Raw genomic sequence first — 22,910 nt, forward strand, 5'->3', positions numbered from 1 at the left:
AAGTCCCACCAAGTTGACTACATTAAAATGGTGGAAGCCCTTAATGGCGCTGCCCATGCTGACATAGCCTTTTGGCTACTAGAGGCCTCTTTCATTCTCTATGAAATAATAGGCTACTGGGCCTGCACAGGAAGTAGCCAAAGCCTAAAATAACTATCTTGTTTCAGCTAGCCTGAGTGCCAGTGTTTCAGCTCTCTTGCCAACTCTAGATGCTAAATGGCATAACTCCTTATGGAATTGTCATGCCAAATGTTGGCTTGACAATGACAGCACTGGAGTTGACATGAGCACAAACCGATCTGGGACCAGGTTATGTTTGGTCTGAAACATTTTCATTAAACCTATCAGATCAGTGCAGATGTAGGAGATAATAAAGTCATTTTTTAGACTATTGAGATGCATCCATATAAAGTCTTATTTTCGTCCCCCAAAACCATCAAGTTACCAATCCGTAGCCTAATTCGCTCTAAATAGGGACTAAAGCCGCTCAGACTCCCCGGCACTTGGTTTGGACGTTTTAGCACAATCCCGTGACTCTCTCTCAAAAATTACCGGATGATTCATGTTCATCCATCCACCTCCCTCCTTCCCTATACGTTGACTGTCAACAAACGAGAGAGCGTGCCGGTGTGACGCGGATAGGAGCCCGCGGGCGGCGACGTGCACTGTAGAACCCAACCTGCGGACAGAAAAGAAACAGGGACAGTAAATACTGCGCACGTACACCGGGGAGACACGACTAACTGTAGCGAGGATGGCGTCACTCAGCCTGGGGCTGCATGTAGCTCGCAAACGGGGCGCTGCCAGAAGCGGAGCTGTGGAGAGGAGGAATCTACTGACTGTCTGCAGGTAAAATAATGCTTGGCTTGATTGTGTTAATTTAAATAAATGTCCGCATTCTTACGCGACTGGTGTGAATGTGTGTGGACGCTGTTGAAGAAGGTAGGCTAATTGGTGGTATAGGCTATATTTCTAAACAGCGCACATAACCGAGCTTCCTTTGTCTCGCTTCAGTTACATCGCGTTTACATTACAGTATTGATGATGTTGTTGTATCGAGATGAACTGTAGCCTATGACGCCGCACTAGTTCTGAGGGGTCTCCAATGGTCACACACACACTACCGCCACCTATGAGCCTTAATTAATCATTCATGGAATCACAGTTTCCTTCATTAATTAGCTGCCTACTCAATACCAGTATAGTCTATAGATTTCACATGAACGAAGACAATTCAACACACAGGTATGAATTGGCACGGAACAGAGCAATGTGTGAGGATTCTCCTAAATTATTCATCTGAAGTCTCATGCTCTTCGAACAGTATAAATAATAATAATAGTTTGGTGGGTGCTTATATTTGTCCTATTTCACACATGTGCAAGTGTGTGTGTTTTAGATAGCTGTAGTGATGTCATTCTCTGTGGATGACATCATGCTGTTGAACACCCTATCAAGTGTGAGGCAACATCAGATCCAGCCTTATGCCCCCTGTGGTTCTAGTGAAGAGATAGATGGTCTATCTCCTATACCTAGTCTATGTTGTAGATATATGCTACATACTCCCACTCAATCAGTAGATACTTCAGCCCACTTTTTGCTTCTCCCACACATGGTCACGGGTGTATCAACATTAAAGATCTCTGGTATCAGAAAGCAGGGAGTGGGCATTGTACTCACATGTCCCCAGGGCTGGTGAGGAACCCACAACAACAGCAGAGTTATCCCTTTCTGGAGTGGCTTTTCACAACATCATTGTCAGTGTTTTATCCAGGAATTTCACTGTTCTAAAAGGTTTCATGTGCAGTTCTTGTGATATAATTTAGTTGGTTTGGTGAACAATGCTCACGTGATGAGTAACCTTGCCTGATTCCCGAAGACTCATGTTAGCTCACTAAGCTAATGCCTAGGCTTTATCTCAGTGAGCTAAATCGAGAGCTTGGGACTATAAGGTTCTATCTGCATTTTTGTCCAAATTGAGTTTTTGACATAGCCTTGTTCTGTTCAATGTTCTCTACCAATATAGTACTCTAAATACCCCCAATTCGTGTTAAGTGCAAAAGAATACAAGATAAAAATCACTGACACCATTCAAACAAATGAGGATTCTGAACTTTAAAGCCAATTATCTCAGAATCATAATTTTGCAGATAGAACCTTATAGTCCCAAGCTCTCAAAATCTTAGTTGAGGTATGCAGAGCACTTGGGTTCAATATACTTTAGTTTATAGTGAGCAACTGCTCTAGTCTTAATAATCGCTATGAGTCATCAGGACCGAGTCTGCCTAAGCAGAAAAACCAATGATCTGAATAACGAAAATATAAATCCTGTGGAATTCATTCATATCCAATCAAACACTGCTGCAGAACATGAATAGATGCAGTTCATTGGTTTCATTGATTTAATATGCAGACAAGGCTGTGAAGTTCCTCTGTGTCCTCATCACTAAGGAATTATCATGGTCCACACACACCAACACAGTCGTGAAGAAGGCACGACAACGCCTCTTCCCCCTCAGGAGGCTGAAAAGATTCGGCATGGGCCCTCCGATCCTCAAAAAGCTCTACAGCTGCACCATTGAGAGCATCTTGACTGGCTGCATCACCGCTTGGTATGGTAACTGCTTGGCGTCTGACCGGAAGGCGCTACAGAGGGTAGTGCGTACGGCCCAGTTCATCACTGGGGCTGAGCTCCCTGCCATCCTGAACCTCTATACCAGGTAGTGTCTGAGGAAGGCCCTAAAAATGGTCAGACTCCAGCCACCCAAGTCATAGACTGTTCTCTCTGCTACCACATGGCAAGCGGTACCGATGCACCAAGTCTGGAACCATCAGAACCTTGAACAGCTTCTACCCCCAACCCATAAGACTGCTAAATAGTTAGTCTGGGTAGCTATTGGTTAACTATTTAACTATCTGCATTGACCCTTTTTGCACTAACTACGCTGCTGATACTGTTATCTAGCCTGTTGCCTAGTCACTTTATACCTACCTATATGTACATATCTACAGTGGGGGAAAAAAGTATTTAGTCAGCCACCAATTGTGCATGTTCTCCCACTTAAAAAGATGAGAGAGGCCTGTAATTTTCATCATAGGTACACGTCAACTATGACAGACAAAATGAGGGAAAAAAATCCAGAAAATCACATTGTAGGATTTTTAATGAATTTATTTGCAAATGATGGTGGAAAATAAGTATTTGGTCAATAACAAAAGTTTCTCAATACTTTGTTATATACCCTTTGTTGGCAATGACACAGGTCAAACGTTTTCTGTAAGTCTTCACAAGGTTTTCACACACTGTTGCTGGTATTTTGGCCCATTCCTCCATGCAGATCTCCTCTAGAGCAGTGATGTTTTGGGGCTGTCGCTGGGCAACACAGACTTTCAACTCCCTCCAAAGATTTTCTATGGGGTTGAGATCTGGAGACTGGCTAGGCCACTCCAGGACCTTGAAATGCTTCTTACGAAGCCACTCCTTCGTTGCCCGGGCAGTGTGTTTGGGATCATTGTCATGCTGAAAGACCCAGCCACGTTTAATCTTCAATGCCCTTGCTGATGGAAGGAGGTTTTCACTCAAAATCTCACGATACATGGCCCCATTCATTCTTTCCTTTACACGGATCAGTCGTCCTGGTCCCTTTGCAGAAAAACAGCCCCAAAGCATGATGTTTCCACGCCCATGCTTCACAGTAGGTATGGTGTTCTTTGGATGCAACTCAGCATTCTTTGTCCTCCAAACACGACGAGTTGAGTTTTTACCAAAAAGTTCTATTTTGATTTCATCTGACCATATGACATTCTCCCAATCCTCTTCTGGATCATCCAAATGCACTCTAGCAAACTTCAGACGGGCCTGGACATGTACTGGCTTAAGCAGGGGGACACGTCTGGCAATGCAGGATTTGAGTCCCTGGCGGCGTAGTGTGTTACTGATGGTAGGCTTTGTTACTTTGGTCCCAGCTCTCTGCAGGTCATTCACTAGGTCCCCCCGTGTGGTTCTGGGATTTTTGCTCACTGTTCTTGTGATCATTTTGACCCCACAGGGTGAGATCTTGCGTGAAGCCCCAGATCGAGGGATTTTATCAGTGGTTTTGTATGTCTTCCATTTCCTAATAATTGCTCCCACAGTTGATTTCTTCAAACCAAGCTGTGGAGTTTGGAGTGTGACTGTTTGAGGTTGTGGACAGGTGTCTTTTATACTGATAACAAGTTCAAACAGGTGCCATTAATACAGGTAAGGAGTGGAGGACAGAGGAGCCTCTTAAAGAAGAAGTTACAGGTCTGTGAGAGCCAGAAATCTTGCTTGTTTGTAGGTGACCAAATACTTATTTTCCACCATAATTTGCAAATAAATTCATTAAAAATCCTACAATGTGATTTTCTGGAGAAAAAAAATCTCAATTTGTCTGTCATAGTTGACGTGTACCTATGATGAAAATTACAGGCCTCTCTCATCTTTTTAAGTGGGAGAACTTGCACAATTGGTGGCTAAATACTTTTTTCCCCCACTGTACACACACACACACACACATACACACACACACACCCACATGTGCACACGCACCATATTTGATTGAACAGGGCTGTATAAACCCCAAAGCTACATCCAGACGGTATCAATGTAAAAAAAAAACACCCTCACCCTATAAAAGCCAATCCATTCCTATAGGTAGTTTACTCACTCTGTTAGGCGTGTGTTGAGTTCTCCCGTCTCGTTGACGTCGAACCAGCCGATCTCCTGCTGCATGATGCAGTGGAAGAAGAGCTTCCTGAGGCGCTTGACCTGCCTGCCTGCCGCCAGTGTCCAGAAGGCCACCTGCATGTAGGCTGCTACCAACACCACCGCACCTATTATAGAGTAGTAGATAGCATGGCTGAAACACACAGACATACAGCTGGTCAATACACACACATCTGGACACACACAACCTTAATGATGGTTTGTAGATAACTGGGACATAGGGGCACAGTTTAGCGAATAATGACATTGTAAACATAACGGTGACACAGGGCATTACCTGTCAGTGCACATACTGTATGTGTGTTTACATTACGCAGGTGAATCTATACGTATATATCTATACAAAATACCATCCATTATGGAGTAAATAGCAAGGGTACAGTGTAGTGTGTTACTGATGGTAGGCTTTGTTACTTTGGTCCCAGCTCTCTGCAGGTCATTCACTAGGTCCCCCCGTGTGGTTCTGGGATTTTTGCTCACCGTTCTTGTGTTCATTTTGACCCCACGGGGTGAGATCTTGCGTGGAGCCCCAGATCGAGGGAGATTATCAGTGGTCTTGTATGTCTTCCATTTCCTAATAATTGCTCCCACAGTTGATTTCTTCAAACCAAGCTGCTTACCTATTGCAGATTCAGTCTTCCCAGCCTGGTGCTGGTCTACAATTGTTTTTCTGGTGTCCTTTGACAGCTCTTTGGTCTTGGCCATAGTGGACTTTGGAGTGTGACTGTTTGAGGTTGTGGACAGGTGTCTTTTATACTGATAACAAGTTCAAACAGGTGCCATTAATACAGGTAACGAGTGGAGGACAGAGGAGCCTCTTAAAGAAGAAGTTACAGGTCTGTGAGAGCCAGAAATCTTGCTTGTTTGTAGGTGACCAAATACTTATTTTCCACCATAATTTGCAAATAAATTCATAAAAAATCCTACAATGTGATTTTCAGGATTTTTTTTCCTCAATTTGTCTGTCATAGTTGACGTGTACCTATGATGAAAATTACAGGCCTCTCTCATCTTTTTAAGTGGGAGAACTTGCACAATTGGTGGCTGACTTAATACTTTTTTTTCCCACTGTATCTCAATTACCTCGCACCCCTGCACATGGACTCGGTACTGGTACCCCGTGTATTTAGCCAGCCCAGGTTATTGTTACTCATTGTGTATTTATTCCTCGTGTTATCATTTTTCTATTATTTATTTGGTTCTCTCTGCATTGTTGGGAAGGGCCCATCAGTAAGCATTACACTGTTCGTCTACATCTGTTGTTTACGAAGCATGTGACAAATCATTTTGAATGTCATCTAACATGCTCTGGGAAATGTAATTTCTAATCACTGATGTTCAGACAGACAGACAGAGAGAGAGGGGCATGGGGGAAATAGAGTTCCAGAGAAATATTAAGATGGAGGGAGACAGAAAGAGGGCGTGGAGGAGGGTGGTAAAAGGGAGCCAGTAATGACAGTAAGGTGTGGATAAGGACAACAGTAACAGCTTTAGGTCTGAACTTTTTGTTGATGATGAGGATTCACTCGTACGCAGGGTAAACGGGCACTCATTTAATAAGTTATCCTGAGAGCTCTGAGCAGCTGTGTCTACACTTCATCAGACCTGTGTGTTCTTAGAAGTGGAGGAGTAGGCCACTAAAAGCATCTGGTGATTCATGCTGTGTGTTTATTCTCTCTCTCTTTCTCTCACAGACTATGTGTTTCTCTTTCTCTCACTCTCTCCGTCTCCTCCTCCCTCCCCCTCCTCTCAATTCAATTTCAATTTAAGGGCTTTTTTGGCATGGGAAACGTATGTTAACATTGCTAAAGCAAGTGAAGTAGATAGTAAACAAAAGTGAAATAAACTATAAATATTAACAGTAAACATTACTCTCTCTGTCTCCTCCTCTCTCCGTCTCCTCCTCTCTCTGTCTCTTCCTCTTTCTGTCTCCTCCTCTTTCTGTCTCCTCCTCTTTCTGTCTCCTCCTCTCTCTGACTCCTCCTCCCTCCCCCTCCTCTCTCTGTCCCCTCCTCTCTCTGTCTCCTCCTCTCTCTGTCTCCCCCTCCTCTCTCTGACTCCTCCTCCCTCCCCCTCCTCTCTCTGACTCCTCCTCCCTCCCCCTCCTCTCTCTGTCTCCTCCTCTCTCTGTCTCCCCCTCCTCTCTCTGACTCCTCCTCTCTACCCCTCCTCTCTCTGTCAGGAGTATACATAATGGAAAAAACTGAAAACCTTATTGTCTGTCCTGTTTAGATAAAGCTCCGTCTGCCCAGTCACCCCACTGCCACTTAACCTGCCCGGTCACCCCACTGCCACTTAACCTGCCCAGTCACCCCACTGCCACTTAACCTGCCCGGTCACCCCACTGCCACTTAACCTGCTACTGTGTGTCTGTGCAGTACAAGCCCCACAGCACAGAGATGACTGTGTCACGAACCGGCTCAAGTTCGTAACAAAAGGGAGACACGTGGAGACAAGGAATACCCAAAATATATATTTATTAGCTAAAGTAAACTAAATCAAATAACAATGGTGTGTGTAATCAGTAATCAGTAGTGTAAGTGAGTGTTTGCAGGCATAAATGTAATAATGCAAAGTGTTGAAAGGTGACAAAGCAAACAACCAAAAAGGCCACAAAAATATCACAACCAAAGTCAAAGTATCTGCCTGGAGAGAGTCTCCTCAATGAATGTGGAAGAGGTCCATTTATACTGGGACACACCCGGCCCAGGTGTTTCCCATGTAGCTGACGACCCTCCCAACTCCACCCACCGGCATCCTAATAAGGAAACAAGAGCAAATAGATAATACGGCAGACAGAGTGGGAGGGTCGTCACACCCCCCCCCCATAAGACCGGGGACCAACAAGGACCCCGGACCAACGTACCAGCCCCTGCGTCCCAAACCGACAAATTGTACATGTTCACACCTCCACTTGCCCCACCCATCATCCTCCTCTCCAGACCTCAACAACCTTTACACAGGAAGCAACCTTTAAGAGGAAAGAAGAACACAAGACTAGGAGGGGACAAACAGGAAAGATAGAACATGACAAAATCAAACAATGGTCGGTCACATCAATATTCATGAACAGGGCGCACGTCACCCTGCCCAACCACCTTTCCAAGGTATGTAACAGTCGCCTGAGCAAACTCACATTTAGCCAAATTTATCGTGAGGCGACCCGCAGCCAGACGTCCGAACAAGGCTTGAATACGGGACAGATGTTCCTCCCAAGTATCTGCATATATCACTACATCGTCCAGATAAACAGCGCACCCGGCCAGAGACAACCCTGTTCATAAGTCGCTGAAAAGTGGCAGGCGCATTACGCAGTCCGAAACCCATAACCGAATACGAGTACAGACCAAAAGGTGTAATAAAGGCAGAGATTTCACGTGCCCTACTCATCCGTGGCACCTGCCAATACCCCTTTAACAGGTCAAATTTGCTCACAAACTTAGCTGCGCCGACTTGATCAACGCAGTCCTCCATCCGAGGAAGAGGAAATGAATCCGGCTTAGTGACATCGTTTACCTTACGGTAGTCCGTACAAAATCTATTTGTTCCATCCGATTTACTGCCCAACATACAGGGAGAAGCCCAACTGGAGAAAGAAGGCTCTGCTATTTTACTCTCCAGCATGTACCTGACCTCAGCATCCAGACAACGCAGTTTCTCTGAAGAAACTCTATAGAACCGTTGACGAATGGGGTCAGCATCTCCAATGTCAATATCATGTTCTATTAAGTTTGTACGTGTAGGTGTATCAGAAAACAACCCTGGAAATCTCCGAATCAAACCAACCATCTCTTTCCGCTCATCAACAGGTAGATGAGTAAGAAGACTATCTAAAATCTCCAGTGTCTCTGAATTTTTCAATCTACCCTGCAGTATGCAATCGTCAGGACCAGAAACATCTTCCTGCTCCTGCACAGACCTAGCATGACCAGAACTCAGGGAATAAACAGTATCAGCCAAAAGAACAGCCTTACCGTCCTCTGTAGACTCCCCCTGTTCAGTCTCAGAGGAACGTGCATAATAGGGTTTTAACAAATTTACATGGCACAGTTGGTGTGCTTTCCTCCGTTCTGGAGTGGCAACTAGATAATTTTGCTCAGTGTACTGGCGCACCACTGTATATGGACCTTGAAACTTGGCTTGAAAAGGAGAACCAACAATTGGCAGCAGAGCCAGAACCTGATCACCTGGACTAAAGTGACGAGGCTCAGCTCGGCGATCATATATGCTCTTCATCCTGTCCTGTGAAGATGATAGCTTCTCTTTAGCCATTTCACCAGCGGCATACAAGCGTCGCCGAAAATCACCCACATATGATAACAGGGACTGAGGAGGCTCGGGAGACTTCCAGTCATCCTGGAGAACAGATAAAAACCCACGCACCCGATGTCCAAACACTAGGTCATTTGGGCTAAAACCCGTGCTCTCCTGTGAAACCTCCCTAGCAGCTAACAGTAACCAAGGCAACCCCTCCTCCCAATCCTTATCCATCTCAGTACAATAAGCTCTCAACAAAGACTTAAGTGTTTGATGGAAACGTTCCAGTGCTCCTTGACTTTGGGCATGATAAGCGCTAGACAAGTTGTGTTTAATATGAAGTTGTTGGAGAACCTGTCCAAAGAGATTAGAGGTGAAATTAGATCCTTGATCACTTTGAATGACCTTAGGGATTCCAAACAGTGAGGAAAAACTGAGTCAAAGCTTTTAACACAGACTTAGTCGTGATAGACCGGAGAGGATAGGCAGCAGGAAACCTAGTGGTCTGACACATCACAGTCAACAAATAATTACTACCCTTTCTGGAACGAGGCAGAGGACCAACACAGTCAATAATCAGATACTCAAAAGGTTTACTGAGTACAGGAATAGGGAACAGTGGTACCGGCTTAATGGCTTGATTAGGTTTACCAGTTAATTGACAGGTGTGACAAGTTTTGATGAAATCAGAAACATCCCTCTTTAATCTTGGCCAAAAAAAATGTCGTAATATGCGATTGTAGGTTTTTCTCACACCCATATGCCCAGCAACGTCGTTGTGAGAAGTTGTCAGCACCAACTCACGAAGCCTAACTGGTACCACAACCTGACTAATCGCCTCCCCCAGAAAACAACTACCATGAGACATCCACTTTCTCATCAGGACCTCCTCTTGGAGAAAATAGCCCTATGCGACATCTCCCAACTGTTCCACAGGCACAATTTGGTCCCGCAACTCTTCTAATGTAGGGTCAGCCCGTTGCGCCTCGATTAAATCGGAGCGGGATACAGATAACGGGATAACAGGGAAAACAGTAACAGACTTCTTTATGGTATTCTCGTTAGCCAGTTCCGTGACCAAGTCATCAGGGATCATAGAACGCGTCACTGCCCACGCAGAAAACACCTCTGGGAAATTCTGCGCACTCTCATCAGGAATCCCTACAATTGAAGGCTTAGTGGAAACCACTAAAGATGGAAACACGATAGGCCACACACGCTCCCCAGCCAAGTTATTTCCAAGGATCATGTCAATACCCTCAATAGGCAATGAAGGACGCACCCCCACAACAACCTCACCTTTCACCAGTCCACAATCCAACATCAGTTTATGCAATGGAACTGACAGAGTGTTCAAACCTATTCCCCTAATTAGAACACTATTCCTTGAATCAGTCTCCGCAGAGAAGGGTAACACAGATTCCAACACAAATGATTCAGAGGCACCTGTATCTCTTAGGATCTTTACTGGCACTAGGTTCTTACTTCCTACCATAGACACAAAACCCTCCGTAACAAAAGGTAAATAGTCGGGATCAATATAGCCCTTCACATGGCTCTGGGCATGAGACAATGCGTCAGGAGTGAACTGATGTGGAACAGGCGCTGCTAACGCTATAGGCCTCGATTTACCATAAGCACCTGTACTGAATTTACCCCTAGACCTAAGAATCGGACATTCATTTTTCCAATGACCTAATTCTCGACAGTAGTGACACTCTTGACCAAAGTCAGTTTTACCACGGGTATCAGGCTCAACCCCAGTTGAATGAAACTCTGCCCGGGAACCGAAGTATCTCGGCGAGCGAGGCCCAAATCTCTGCGAACGCCCCCACTCACTCCGAATACGGGGTTCTGCAAAAAAATGTGTGTGAGTCAACACATATTCATCTGCCAAAACCGCAGCTTCAGCGACAGTCTTTATTTTTCGTTCGTTAATGTACGTCGCTATACGATCAGGGATTGTGTCCTTAAATTGTTCTAACATAATCAGATCACACAGCCCTTGGAAAGTCATAACTGCAGAGGCAGAACACCAGCGATTGAACTGTGAAGATAATATTCGCGCAAACTCAACATGAGTCTGCTGATCATCCCTTTTTAAAGTTCTAAATCGTTGGCGGTAAGCCTCAGGGACCAATTCATAACTCTGTAACACAGCCGTTTTAACCTTCTCATAACTAACACTGTCTGCTACACTAAGAGCTGAATATGCTTCTTGCGCTTTACCAGTCAGCACACACTGCAACATCAAAGTGCGATCAGAATCAGGCCAACTCCTAGCGTCCTCCGGGTCCTTTTCATTAAACTGGGGCAACAACCGTAAATTCCCAACAATATCAAATGTGTCTGGATTACGACCAAAAGAGGAACGACCCCTAGGTAACTCTGGGTCACCTTCCCAGAGCAAACTCTCCCCTGAGAGCTTTCCTTCCCTAACCAACTCTAGTCGCTCTTGTTGCAGCTTGATTTTAGCACGCTCCATATCCTGTTTAAATTCCAATTCCCTTTCATATTTTACCCGATCATGCTCCATTTTAGCTCTTTGTCCATTTCGTTCATGCTCCATTTTAGCTTGTTCATGCTCCAGCTGTAACAGAAGCAGTTCTTTCTGCTGTTCAAAGAGAAGACTACTATGACTAACCGATGGAGCGGTCATTGTAACATATCGGGGAGACAACGTCTCTTCAGCAGAGGCTGCCCCAGTGGTAACATCCAGAATACCACTCTCCATCAAATTGGCCTTCAATATTAACCTAATAGAATTTTTTAGACGTTTATCACTAATTTCAATCTTGTAGTGTTCAGCAACCTTCAACAGCTGTTCTTTAGTACATAATTCTAACAGTTCTTCTGATGGAAAGCGAATGAACTCATCTACATTAGACGCCATAATCAGAAAGAAAAAAAAAATATATATATATATATCATAATAATCTTGCTCAACCCCTCTGCTGAGCACACCAGACACAAGAGAAATGACAATCACACCGAGCACCACAGAAGAGAGCTGGGATATGGAGCTTCCCCAAAACCTACAATAACTCAACCCTAGTCTTCGTGCAGATTCGCGGTGGGTAATTACGCACTGTAGCCCGCTGGCAAGGAATTAAACCCCCCAGCACGCTGGTAGATTTCCCCAAGCCACGGATGTGCCCCCGAGACAACTGCTCAGTCCACTGACACCACACAAAAATAACAAACATTTAACCATGCCCAACGTATCCCAAAACAAAACACGTCACTAAGCCTATCAGGGGAAAAAGCTATAGCTCCGGGTAGCAAATGTCACTACCCTACCCAATCTCCCACTGAGGTACACAGCCGATTGTACTCACCTCCTCAGACCGATGTCCCAACAGCGAGTAGAGCAAGAGTTTCCAGGCTGGGCAGGGACTGGAAACTAACCAATGTACTCTCTCCAACGCAGTACAAAACCCAAAGGCAACCAATACTGGGCCTATCAAACTCAAACAAACTAACAAAATTTACAAAGAAAGACCCTACAGAATTGGACATTAACTCCACGTTCTCCCAAACACAACCAGTTCAAGATCCCGGACGAACCCCCACTTGTCACGAACCGGCTCAAGTTCGTAACAAAAGGGAGACACGTGGAGACAAGGAATACCCAAAATATATATTTATTAGCTAAAGTAAACTAAATCAAATAACAATGGTGTGTGTAATCAGTAGTGTAAGTGAGTGTTTGCAGGCATAAATGTAATAATGCAAAGTGTTGAAAGGTGACAAAGCAAACAACCAAAAAGGCCACAAAAATATCACAACCAAAGTCAAAGTATCTGCCTGGAGAGAGTCTCCTCAATGAATGTGGAAGAGGTCCATTTATACTGGGACACACCCGGCCCAGGTGTTTCCCATGTAGCTGACGACCCTCCCAACTCCACCCACCGGCATCCTAATAAGGAAACAAGAGCAAATAGATAATACGGCAGACAGAGTGGGAGGGTCGTCACACCCCCCCCCATAAGACCGGGGACCAACAAGGACCCCGGACCAACGTGGGGCATGGGGGAAATAGAGTTCCAGAGAAATATTAAGATGGAGGGAGACAGAAAGAGGGCGTGGAGGAGGGTGGTAAAAGGGAGCCAGTAATGACAGTAAGGTGTGGATAAGGACAACAGTAACAGCTTTACGTCTGAACTTTTTGTTGATGATGAGGATTCACTCGTACGCAGGGTAAACGGGCACTCATTTAATAAGTTATCCTGAGAGCTCTGAGCAGCTGTGTCTACACTTCATCAGACCTGTGTGTTCTTAGAAGTGGAGGAGTAGGCCACTAAAAGCGTCTGGTGATTCATGCTGTGTGTTTATTCTCTCTCTCTTTCTCTCACAGACTATCTGTTTCTCTTTCTCTCACTCTCTCCGTCTCCTCCTCCCTCCCCCTCCTCTCAATTCAATTTCAATTTAAGGGCTTTTTTGGCATGGGAAACGTATGTTAACATTGCTAAAGCAAGTGAAGTAGATAGTAAACAAAAGTGAAATAAACTATAAATATTAACAGTAAACATTACTCTCTCTGTCTCCTCCTCTCTCCGTCTCTTCCTCTTTCTGTCTCCTCCTCTCTCTGACTCCTCCTCCCTCCCCCTCCTCTCTCTGTCTCCTCCTCTCTCTGTCTCCTCCTCTCTCTGTCTCCCCCTCCTCTCTCTGACTCCTCCTCTCTACCCCTCCTCTCTCTGTCAGGAGTATACATAATGGAAAAAACTGAAAACCTTATTGTCTGTCCTGTTTAGATAAAGCTCCGTCTGCCCAGTCACCCCACTGCCACTTAACCTGCCCGGTCACCCCACTGCCACTTAACCTGCTACTGTGTGTCTGTGCAGTACAAGCCCCACAGCACAGAGATGACTGTTGCATCTCACCAACATGGAAATCAGTCCATGTAAGACTATTGAGATGCATCCCTGTACTCCAGAATCAACACACGCACACAGACACAGAGTCATTTCCTGTGTTTGCTTCATTCCATTAACTCTCCTCGGTGCTTGATAACCTAGACACTGATTAGAGAGTCTCTCTGGTCTGGAGCCCTATAGTTGTTGTCATGCCCCACAGTCTGACCTCCGTGTAATCTATCTATGCTTATATGACACCGTGTTTGTGGAATGATTATTTGGAGATCTGAAGGGAAAAAAAGTATTGTCAATGTTTTTTTCAATATTGTCAACGCTCCACTGATCCAGTGTGCAGTAGAGAGATAGTGTTTCCTAAAGCCTCTAAATCATCTGTTCAGTCAGAGATGATCTCCTCTCCCTAGAGTCACATTTAACAGCATGTCAGAGAGGAACACGCAGATCCTGTTGGAAACCAGTGCAGACTCAGTGAAAACTCTCTCTCTCTCTGTGTGTGCAGGTTTTCAGTGAAGACGTTGATTGACCGCTCCTGTTTAGAGACGATAGATGACTCGTCTCCAGAGTTCACCAACTTCGTCTCCATCCTGGAACAGATCCTCAGTCACAGACTCAAAGGTATAGTAACACACACACGCTAAAAGCCCTTCCCATCTGGACCACTGCAGGCTTACTAAGTATACAAGTTAATATGCCACCGATAAATGTAGCAATCTCATTGTCTCTCTCTCTCCCTCCCTCCCTTCTCTACTCCCTCTCTCTCTTTCTCTCCCTCTGTGCCGTACTCTCTCTCCCTCCCCTATTCTCTCTCTCTCTCTGTCTGTCTCTCTCTCTCTCTCTGTCCCTCCCTGTCTCCCTTCTCCCAGGTCAGACTATGTGGTTTGGTTATGAGAGTCCTCGTAGTTTCTGGGACTATGTGAAGGCAGCCTGCAGTAAAGTCTCTCACAGCTGCATCCACAGCATTGAGAGCATGGAGAACGCACGGTCCTCCAGAGCTAAGGTGTGTGTGTGTGTGTGTGTGAGAGAAGCCTTGAGCCATGGATCTTAATGATAACATCAATATTCCCACGGATCGAAGACACACACACACAACTCTCTCAGCCTTTTCCGCTGGATGAAATTACACACAGAACAAAAGACAGCTTTGTTCAGAAGCTTTAAACAATAAATACTGTAGTGCTGTGCAAGAGAATGCCACAGCTCAGGCACAAGCACACATGCGTGCAGGTGCACAAACTCAATCAGCTGACTGTGGCGAAGTAGGAAGGGCAGTATGTATTTGTATTATAATGATGTCTGTTTTAAAGAGCTACTATGCAGGCCTTCTGATGTATAATGGGAACTTAAGAACTGTGTGTGTGTGTCCACAGGGCCGGGCGTGGATCAGACTGGTGCTGATGGAGAAGAGGCTGTCTGAGTACATCTCCTCCGCCTTGAGGGACTTCAAAACCACCAGGTCTTTCTCTCTGACACACACACAGAGATGCACACAGACACACACAAAATATCAATACAAAACACCAGACCGAACTACATCTGTGTTGAGTGTTGGTTTTAGTTACTCTGAGGATGGAGTTAGTGTGTGTGTGTGTGTTGTTTAGAAGTGTTCTGAGGATGGAACTAGTGTGTGTATTGAGTGTGTGTTCTATGTTGTGTGTAGGAGATGGTATGAGGATGGGGCCATCATGCTAGGTGAGGAGGCGGGGCTGCTAGCAGATACACTCATCTGTCTCAACACCATCGACTTCAGGTACTCGTATATATCATACTGTATATTATTTATATTTGGTTATTATAGTGTTGCTGAGTCAGAGCTCAGGTTATACAGTAAAGTACTCATTAAAAGTATATTTTCCTCTGGTGGTTAGCTTCTGTCTGAAAGGGGAGGGGCTGAATGGAAGCTGCCCAGCGGTGATTGACTATACGCCCTATCTGAAGTTCATTCATAGGTATGTGGGCTTCAATCTTTTAGTCCTTTAACCTTTACCTGCTATTATGTACCCTTCCCCCTGTACGTGCCCTATGAATTGAACTCCTACCCCCTCTGTAGTACCCTCTGAAATGTGCCCTTTCCCCCTGTGTAGTGCAGACAGCATCAGCAGTGATGAGGAGGAGTTGAGGACCCTGGGGAGCAGCGGCAGCGAGAAGAGCACCCCTGAAAAGATGGCCGCCAGCACTGCGGCGGCCATCTTCACTGAGCAGAGCAGCTGGGTCAGCAAGTGTAAACGACTAGAGCAGAAATACCGCATGGCACTGGAACAGAAGGTAACGTCTCAGTGTGTGTGTAGTGTACGTGTTGCGGCAGAACACTGTATTGCACTATAGGATGCAGGTGTATTTGTGCATGAGACACTGAGACTGTGAGGTGTCTGTGAGGAATAATTGGAAAGTTTGATTTCTAAATGTCAGGCTAACTGTCAGTGCTCTGCTGAGGAAATGGAAACACACACACACACACACACACAGCTTGATATCATCCATTCCATCCTCACCGGAGTACAAATCTATAGTGCCTCCTTTACCAAAATAAAGATCTTCCCTTGTTTATCTGATTTGCTACTGCAAAAAATGTAATACTGCAACAACTCACTGTTGTGTGTGGGTGTGCCAGTGTTATCTGGAAGAGATGGTTCGTCTGAGAGAGGCCCAGCTGTCTCAAGCGATGTCCCAGAACAAAGCTCTTCAGCAGAGATTAACAGACACACACCTCTCACACACACTGGAGAAGGAACAACTAGAATACATCGTACTGGAGCTCCAGGACCAACTGTGAGTGTGTGTATCTGTGAGTGTGAGTGGGTGGAATGACCAGCTGTGAGTGTGTGTATCTGTGAGTGTGAGTGGGTGGAATGACCAGCTGTGTGACCTTTGAATCACAGCGAGAGGGCCAGGGAATGCAGGAGTAGTGCACACAGCTATATCTTACTATACCTGTGAGGACTTTTTGGGGACCAACAACCGTAACCCCTAAACCTAACCACTAACCCTAACCACTAACCCTAAACCTAACCACTAACCCTAATTATAACCCTAAACCTAACCCCTAAGACTAAAATAGCCTTTTTACAAGTGAGGACTGGCAAAATGTTCTCACTTCTCTGAATTTTAGTTGGTTTACTATTCTTGTGAGGACTTCTGGTACTTACAAGTATAGTAAAATGTGTGTGTGTGATGCAATTATTTATTATTATAGTTTTGGGGTTTAATATTAGTTTAAAGATTTTTTTTTGAAATTCAGTTTAGTTTCAGTTAGTTTTCAAATCCACTTGTCTTTAATTTAGTTTAAGTTTTATGAAGAAAATAATTATTTAGTTTTTATATGTTTTAGTTTTAGTGTTAGGGACAGAAAGTAGCCTATGCCACTATGGGCCAGTAATACATGATGATGGTGATGGGTCAGATCATAGGTTAGGTTAGGTTTAAGGTAGACTCAGCGAGATGACGTACAGTGCATTCAGAAAATATTCAGACCCCTTGACTTTTTTCACATTTTGTTACGTTACAGCCTTATGCAATCTACACACAATACCCCATAAAGACAAAGCAAAAACCGTTTTTTTTGTGAATTTTTTGCAAATGTATATAAAAAAAAAAACTGAAATATCATAAGCATTCAGACCCTTTACTTAGTACTTTGTTGAAGCACCTTTGGCAGCGATTATAGCCTAGAGTATTCTTGGGTAGGATGCTACAAGCTTGGCACACCTGTATTTGGGGAGTTTCTCCCATCCTTCTCTGCAGATCCTCTCAAGCTCTGTCATGTTGGATGGGGAGCGTCGCTGCACAGCTATTTTCAGGTTTCTCCAGAGATGTTCGATCGGGTTCAAATCTGGGCTCTGGCTGGGCCACTCAAGGACATTCAGAGACTTGTCCCGAAGCCACTCCTGTGTTGTCATTGCTGTGTGCTTAGGGACGTTGTCCTGTTGGAAGGTAAACCTTCGCCCCAGTCTGAGGTCCTGAGCGCTCTGGAGCAGGTTTTCATCAAGGATCTCTCTCTGTACTTTGCTCCGTTCATCTTTCCCCTCAAACCTGACTAGATTCCCAGTCCCTGCCGCTGAAAAACATCCCCACAGCATGATGCTGCCACCACCATGCTTCATCAGACCAGAGAATCTTGTTTCTTATGGTCTGACAGTCCTTTAGGTGCCTTTTGGCAAACTCCAAGCAGGCTGACATGTGCCTTTTACTGAGGAGTGGCTTCCGTCTGGCCACTCTACCATAAAGGCCTGATTGGTGGAGTGCTGCAGAGATGGTTGTCCTTCTGGAAAGTTCTCCCATCTCCACAAAGGATCTCTGGAGCTCTGTCAGAGTGACCATCGGGTTCTTGGTCACCTCCCTGACCAAGGCCCTTCTCCCCTGGTTGCTCAGTTTGGCCGGGTGGCCAGCTCTAGGATGAGTCATGGTGGTTTCAAACTTCTTCCATTTAAGAATGATGGAGGCCACTGTGTTCTTGGGGACCTTCAATGCTGCAGACATTTTTTGGTACCCTTCCCCAGACTTGTGCCTCGACACAATCCTGTCTCGGAGCTCTACGGACAATTCCTTCGACCTCATGGCTTGGTTTTTGCTCTGACATTCATTGTCAAGTGTGGGACCTTTCCAAATCATGTCCAATCAATTGAATTTACCACAGGTGAACTCCAAGTTGTAGAAACATCTCAAGGATGATCAATGGAAACAGGATGCACCTGAGCTCAATTTCGAGTCTCATAGCAAAGGGTCTGAATACTTATGTAAATAAGGTATTTCTGTTTTTTATTTGTAATATATTTGCTAAAATGTCTAAACCTGTTTTTGCTTTGTCATTATGGGGTATTGTGTGTAGATTGATGAGGATCCGTAAAAAAAAAAATCAATTTTAGAATAAGGCTGTAACGTAACAAAATGTGGAAAAAGTCAAAGGGTCTGAATACTTTCCAAATGCACTGTAGATGCACCAAGTAAACCGTAGTAGTGGATAAATTTCCACAACAACTAAGAGCGTTGAAGCGAGGCTAAACTTCTCCGCTGTTTTGGTCCCGTAGCTACCACGTTGCATCATGCAAATCTCAATGGCTGTGTTAGAGCGGATCACTTTTGTCAAGTCGGTCACTGCCTTTCAAAGTGTGTTGCATTCTGAGGATAAAAATTGTCTGACTTGCACCTACATGTTAACTGCATGAACTTTACAAAAATGTGATCAAAGGTCATGAAGTCTTGACTGCAGTCAACTGCAAGTTTCTGCTCCTTCACCAACTTCATCCTGCAGCCATCGCCTTCATTGTGGGAAGCTCTATTGTCAACCAATCATTAGTTTTTTTTTGTTTGACCCAAGCTAACGTGACCAAAGACATGACTGAAACAGGAACCAATTTGCTGCGATTTATGTATACAGTGGATATATACACATAAATGTGATATTTGAGGCTTTCTCTCACTAATTGATTGTACAATGTACGCACACATTATTATATTATATTTCAGTTTGTGAGTGTGTGATAAGGGGGTTAGATACATGTTTATTTCGACATTATAAAGAAAACATTTTATAAACAATGGCAACACTGCCATGTTGATCTGAGCTGTTGGAAAACCACATTAGTGTCCGACTTTCGGCTGTCGCAGATGCACCGCCACCGACTTCACTCCTCAACTTTTGTCTACAGTCGGTTGCTTTAGCCTTACCACTGAAACGCCCCCAATATTTGCGGTGCTGCTCATGGCAACGTCATCTTGCTGAGTCTACCTTTAAATCTCAATGTTGGCTGCCAGATTCAAAATTTTGGAGTCAAAGATAATAGTTTCAGTATAGTTTTAGTTTTTCAAACTGATTTCTTAATTATTATATTTCAGTTAACTAAACAGTTTTTTCATAATTAGTTTTAGTTTACTATAATAACCTTGGTGTGATGACTTGGCCTGTGTGAGTCATCAGAATGCCTGTGTACATAGGAGGTACTTTGGGTTTGGTTGAAGTTAGTTTATCAATGAGAGAGTCTCTAAATGAATGGTGTGATCAATTTGATCTCTTCCTTTCCACCCTCTGTGATCGATATTTTAATTTGGGCCGTGAGGATTTTCTTAGCTTTCCAAATGCTGGGGTTGAAACTGCAGTCTCATCTCTCAAACCAATGATCAGTCAGGGGTATGGATTTACAGACACAACAGAGAGAGGTAGAGGGAGAGATGAGAGAGCGAGGTAGAGGGAGAGATGAGAGAGCGAGGTAGAGGGAGAGATGAAAGAGCGAGGTAGAGGGAGAGATGAGAGAGCGAGGTAGAGGGAAAGGTAGAGCGAGAGAGAAAAGGAGAAGGTGAGGAGAGAATAGATTGCAGAGAGAGAGAATGGGCTGCGTAGCATATTTTGGGACAGAATGTTCCAGGAACACAATATGAGGAACTAGTGTATGACAGTAGAGGTGTGTGTGTGTGTGTGTGTGTGTGTGTGTGTGTGTGTGTGTGTGTGTGTTTCATCCTGCTCAAGGACGGTGCTGAAGAACCATGACTTGAGGTCCAGACAAGAACTGACCGCACATCTGACCAATCAGTGGCCTTCACCCGGTGCCATGGATACCAATGCTGTTGCCTTGGATACCATGCTGTACAGGAATAGGGTGGGGCAGTGGGAGGAGTATGTAAACAAGGATTAATTCATATTCCACAACTTCCTCACTTCCTTACACACCATAGTATGATTTTACACGGTCCACCCAAATGTGGTGACACAGTAGATTAATACATATATATACTGTGCCTGTGAGAAAAGTGCTGTGACATGAATATGATTTTTAACATTCCAAATGGTTAGTCCAGTATAGCCGTCAGACTATTGAGATGCATCCAGAGAGTCCGCTCTAATATGTATGTGTGTGTTCTACAGGAAGAGTTTCCAGAGCCTAGAGCAGATGTCTGCTGCTATGAGTCTGTCCCAGACCTCTCTGGAGCCCTCACACACACTCAACCTGGACACCAGACCAGCCAGCTCACAATGGCACCACCACGGTGTGTGTGTGTGTGCATGCGTGCGTTTCTGTGCTATCCCCCACTACCAATAAATAATATAGTTATTTTGTGCATGTGTGTTAACCCCCTCTTCTGCTCCCCAGGGAAGGAGGACACCCCCTCTCTGATAGGTCTGTGTGGGTCTCTGCAGTCAGTAGCCAGCTATAAGTCTCTGGCCAGCCTGAAGTCCAGTGAGTGTCTGGTCAGCCCCACCACAGAGATAACCAGTCCTGGCCTCACCCCGTCCTAGAACCAGAGACCAAGAGACCCAGCACATGGCCTGGAGAAAGAGAGCCAGATGATTTGGATCCTGGAATCTGGAATTGGAACTCAGACTTTTGAATAACATTCCACCCCATCCCCTCCTAAACCAAGATATCTAACCTCGTTCCCAGGCTCAATTGATAGATTACCAGAGATACAACACAGGGTGTAGAATCAGACAACTGTGTGCATAGAGATGTATTGATTTATTTATTGGAATTTCTATGAGTATACCACCTGGAATCTGGATCCAGGAGCTCAGAGTTGAAGAAGGAACACAGAGCTCAAAACATGGGAGCCGCAGTCAATCATTTGGAATTTAGAACCCGAACTGACCCTGGAACCAGCGCTTCAGTAGTCAGTCCTTCAATGTAAGCGCAGAGCCGTTGAAAAAAACAGGACTGTATGACCAGGACCGACCTCATGTTTATTTATTAGTTTGTTGTATAGCTGCACTGATAGGAAAACAACTGCATAGTTGAAAGCCAGTTCCGGGTAGGCATCTGCCATACTGCTGTCACCTATCTTATGTGTTCAGATCAGTGCAGGAGAAGAGACGAGAACGCCACTTTACACTATTGGGATGCAGCCTTTTTGTTGTCACTAAAGTGGAGGTCTTTCCCTTGGCCAGCAGGGAGAGTGTTCTATCACAAGATGGCTAGAACCACAAATGGTTCTGTGTTTTAGTTAGAAGTATCTTTGACCTCTGACCTCTAATAAAACGTTATGGACCCCTCATGATGTAAACATGTTCAGCATCCCAGAGATTGACAAAACTTGAGGAATTGCTTTCTTTAGGATTTGTTTAGGTAGGGGTAATATTTTAGGTAGGGGTAAGGAGTGTTGCGGGTATAAGGTTAGGGTTTGTTGTTTCTCATAGGTGGTTAAAGCCTGTAGACTAGTGGTTCTGTTCATGCCTCATCAACTTGCAGGTGTTCTTGTCCTGTTACCCTGGCAACTCCAGTGAGCTCTACTATAGATGGCCATGGTGGGTCAGACTCAGCAGACACAGAAATACATTTCATAGAATGGACATATTTAGGTATTGTATTCCTGCCAGAGGACTGGACTGTCCTCATCCTCACTATTTATAAGTGTTGTGTAGTCACTCAATCACACTTCCATGTTGGAAGGGCCTCGAAATATCTAGAGGAGAACCGTGTTCCTTCTATGTCTTCTGTTTCTACGGTCCATCCTCTGTGGTACCTGACTTGGAGCCATAATCATACTATTGATGGCATTGAATGTACAGTGGGGGAAAAAAGTATTTAGTCAGCCACCAATTGTGCAAGTTCTCCCACTTAAAAATATGAGAGAGGCCTGTAATTTTCATCATAGGTACACGTCAACTATGACAGACAAAATGAGATTTTTTTCTCCAGAAAATCACATTGTAGGATTTTTAATGAATTTATTAGCAAATGATGGTGGAAAATAAGTATTTGGTCACCTACAAACAAGCAAGATTTCTGTCTCTCACAGACCTGTAACTTCTTCTTTAAGAGGCTCCTCTGTCCTCCACTCGTTACCTGTATTAATGGCACCTGTTTGAACTTGTTATCAGTATAAAATACACCTGTCCACAACCTCAAACAATCACACTCCAAACTCCACTATGGCCAAGACCAAAGAGCTGTCAAAGGACACCAGAAAAACAATTGTAGACCTGCACCAGGCTGGGAAGACTGAATCTGCAATAGGTAAGCAGCTTGGTTTGAAGAAATCAACTGTGGGAGCAATTATCAGGAAATGGAAGACATACAAGACCACTGATAATCTCCCTTGTGGGGTCA

The 22,910-nt window shown here is 44.6% G+C and overlaps 1 protein-coding gene across 2 annotated transcripts; it reads left to right on the forward strand.

Annotated features, from left to right (window-relative positions):
• Positions 1-661: 661 nt before the first annotated feature.
• LOC311140323 (RUN domain-containing protein 3B-like) lies at positions 662-21,853 on the forward strand. 2 transcript variants are annotated; one of them, XM_084175335.1, is made up of 11 exons: positions 662-849; positions 14,378-14,493; positions 14,742-14,875; positions 15,246-15,331; positions 15,536-15,625; positions 15,744-15,824; positions 15,960-16,140; positions 16,487-16,644; positions 20,336-20,465; positions 20,732-20,853; positions 20,958-21,112. In XM_084175335.1, the coding sequence occupies exons 1-11, from the start codon at positions 755-757 to the stop codon at positions 21,019-21,021; spliced, it is 1,257 nt and encodes a 418-aa protein (XP_084031461.1). In that variant the 5' UTR covers positions 662-754; the 3' UTR covers positions 21,022-21,112. The 2 variants fall into 2 exon arrangements, with proteins under 2 accessions (XP_084031461.1, XP_084031460.1); XM_084175334.1 differs by having other exon boundaries at positions 664-849; positions 20,336-20,482; positions 20,958-21,853.
• Positions 21,854-22,910: the final 1,057 nt, after the last annotated feature.

Source organism: Coregonus lavaretus, assembly GCF_964263955.1.
Source record: "Coregonus lavaretus genome assembly, chromosome: 13".
Classification (NCBI taxonomy): domain Eukaryota; kingdom Metazoa; phylum Chordata; class Actinopteri; order Salmoniformes; family Salmonidae; genus Coregonus; species Coregonus lavaretus.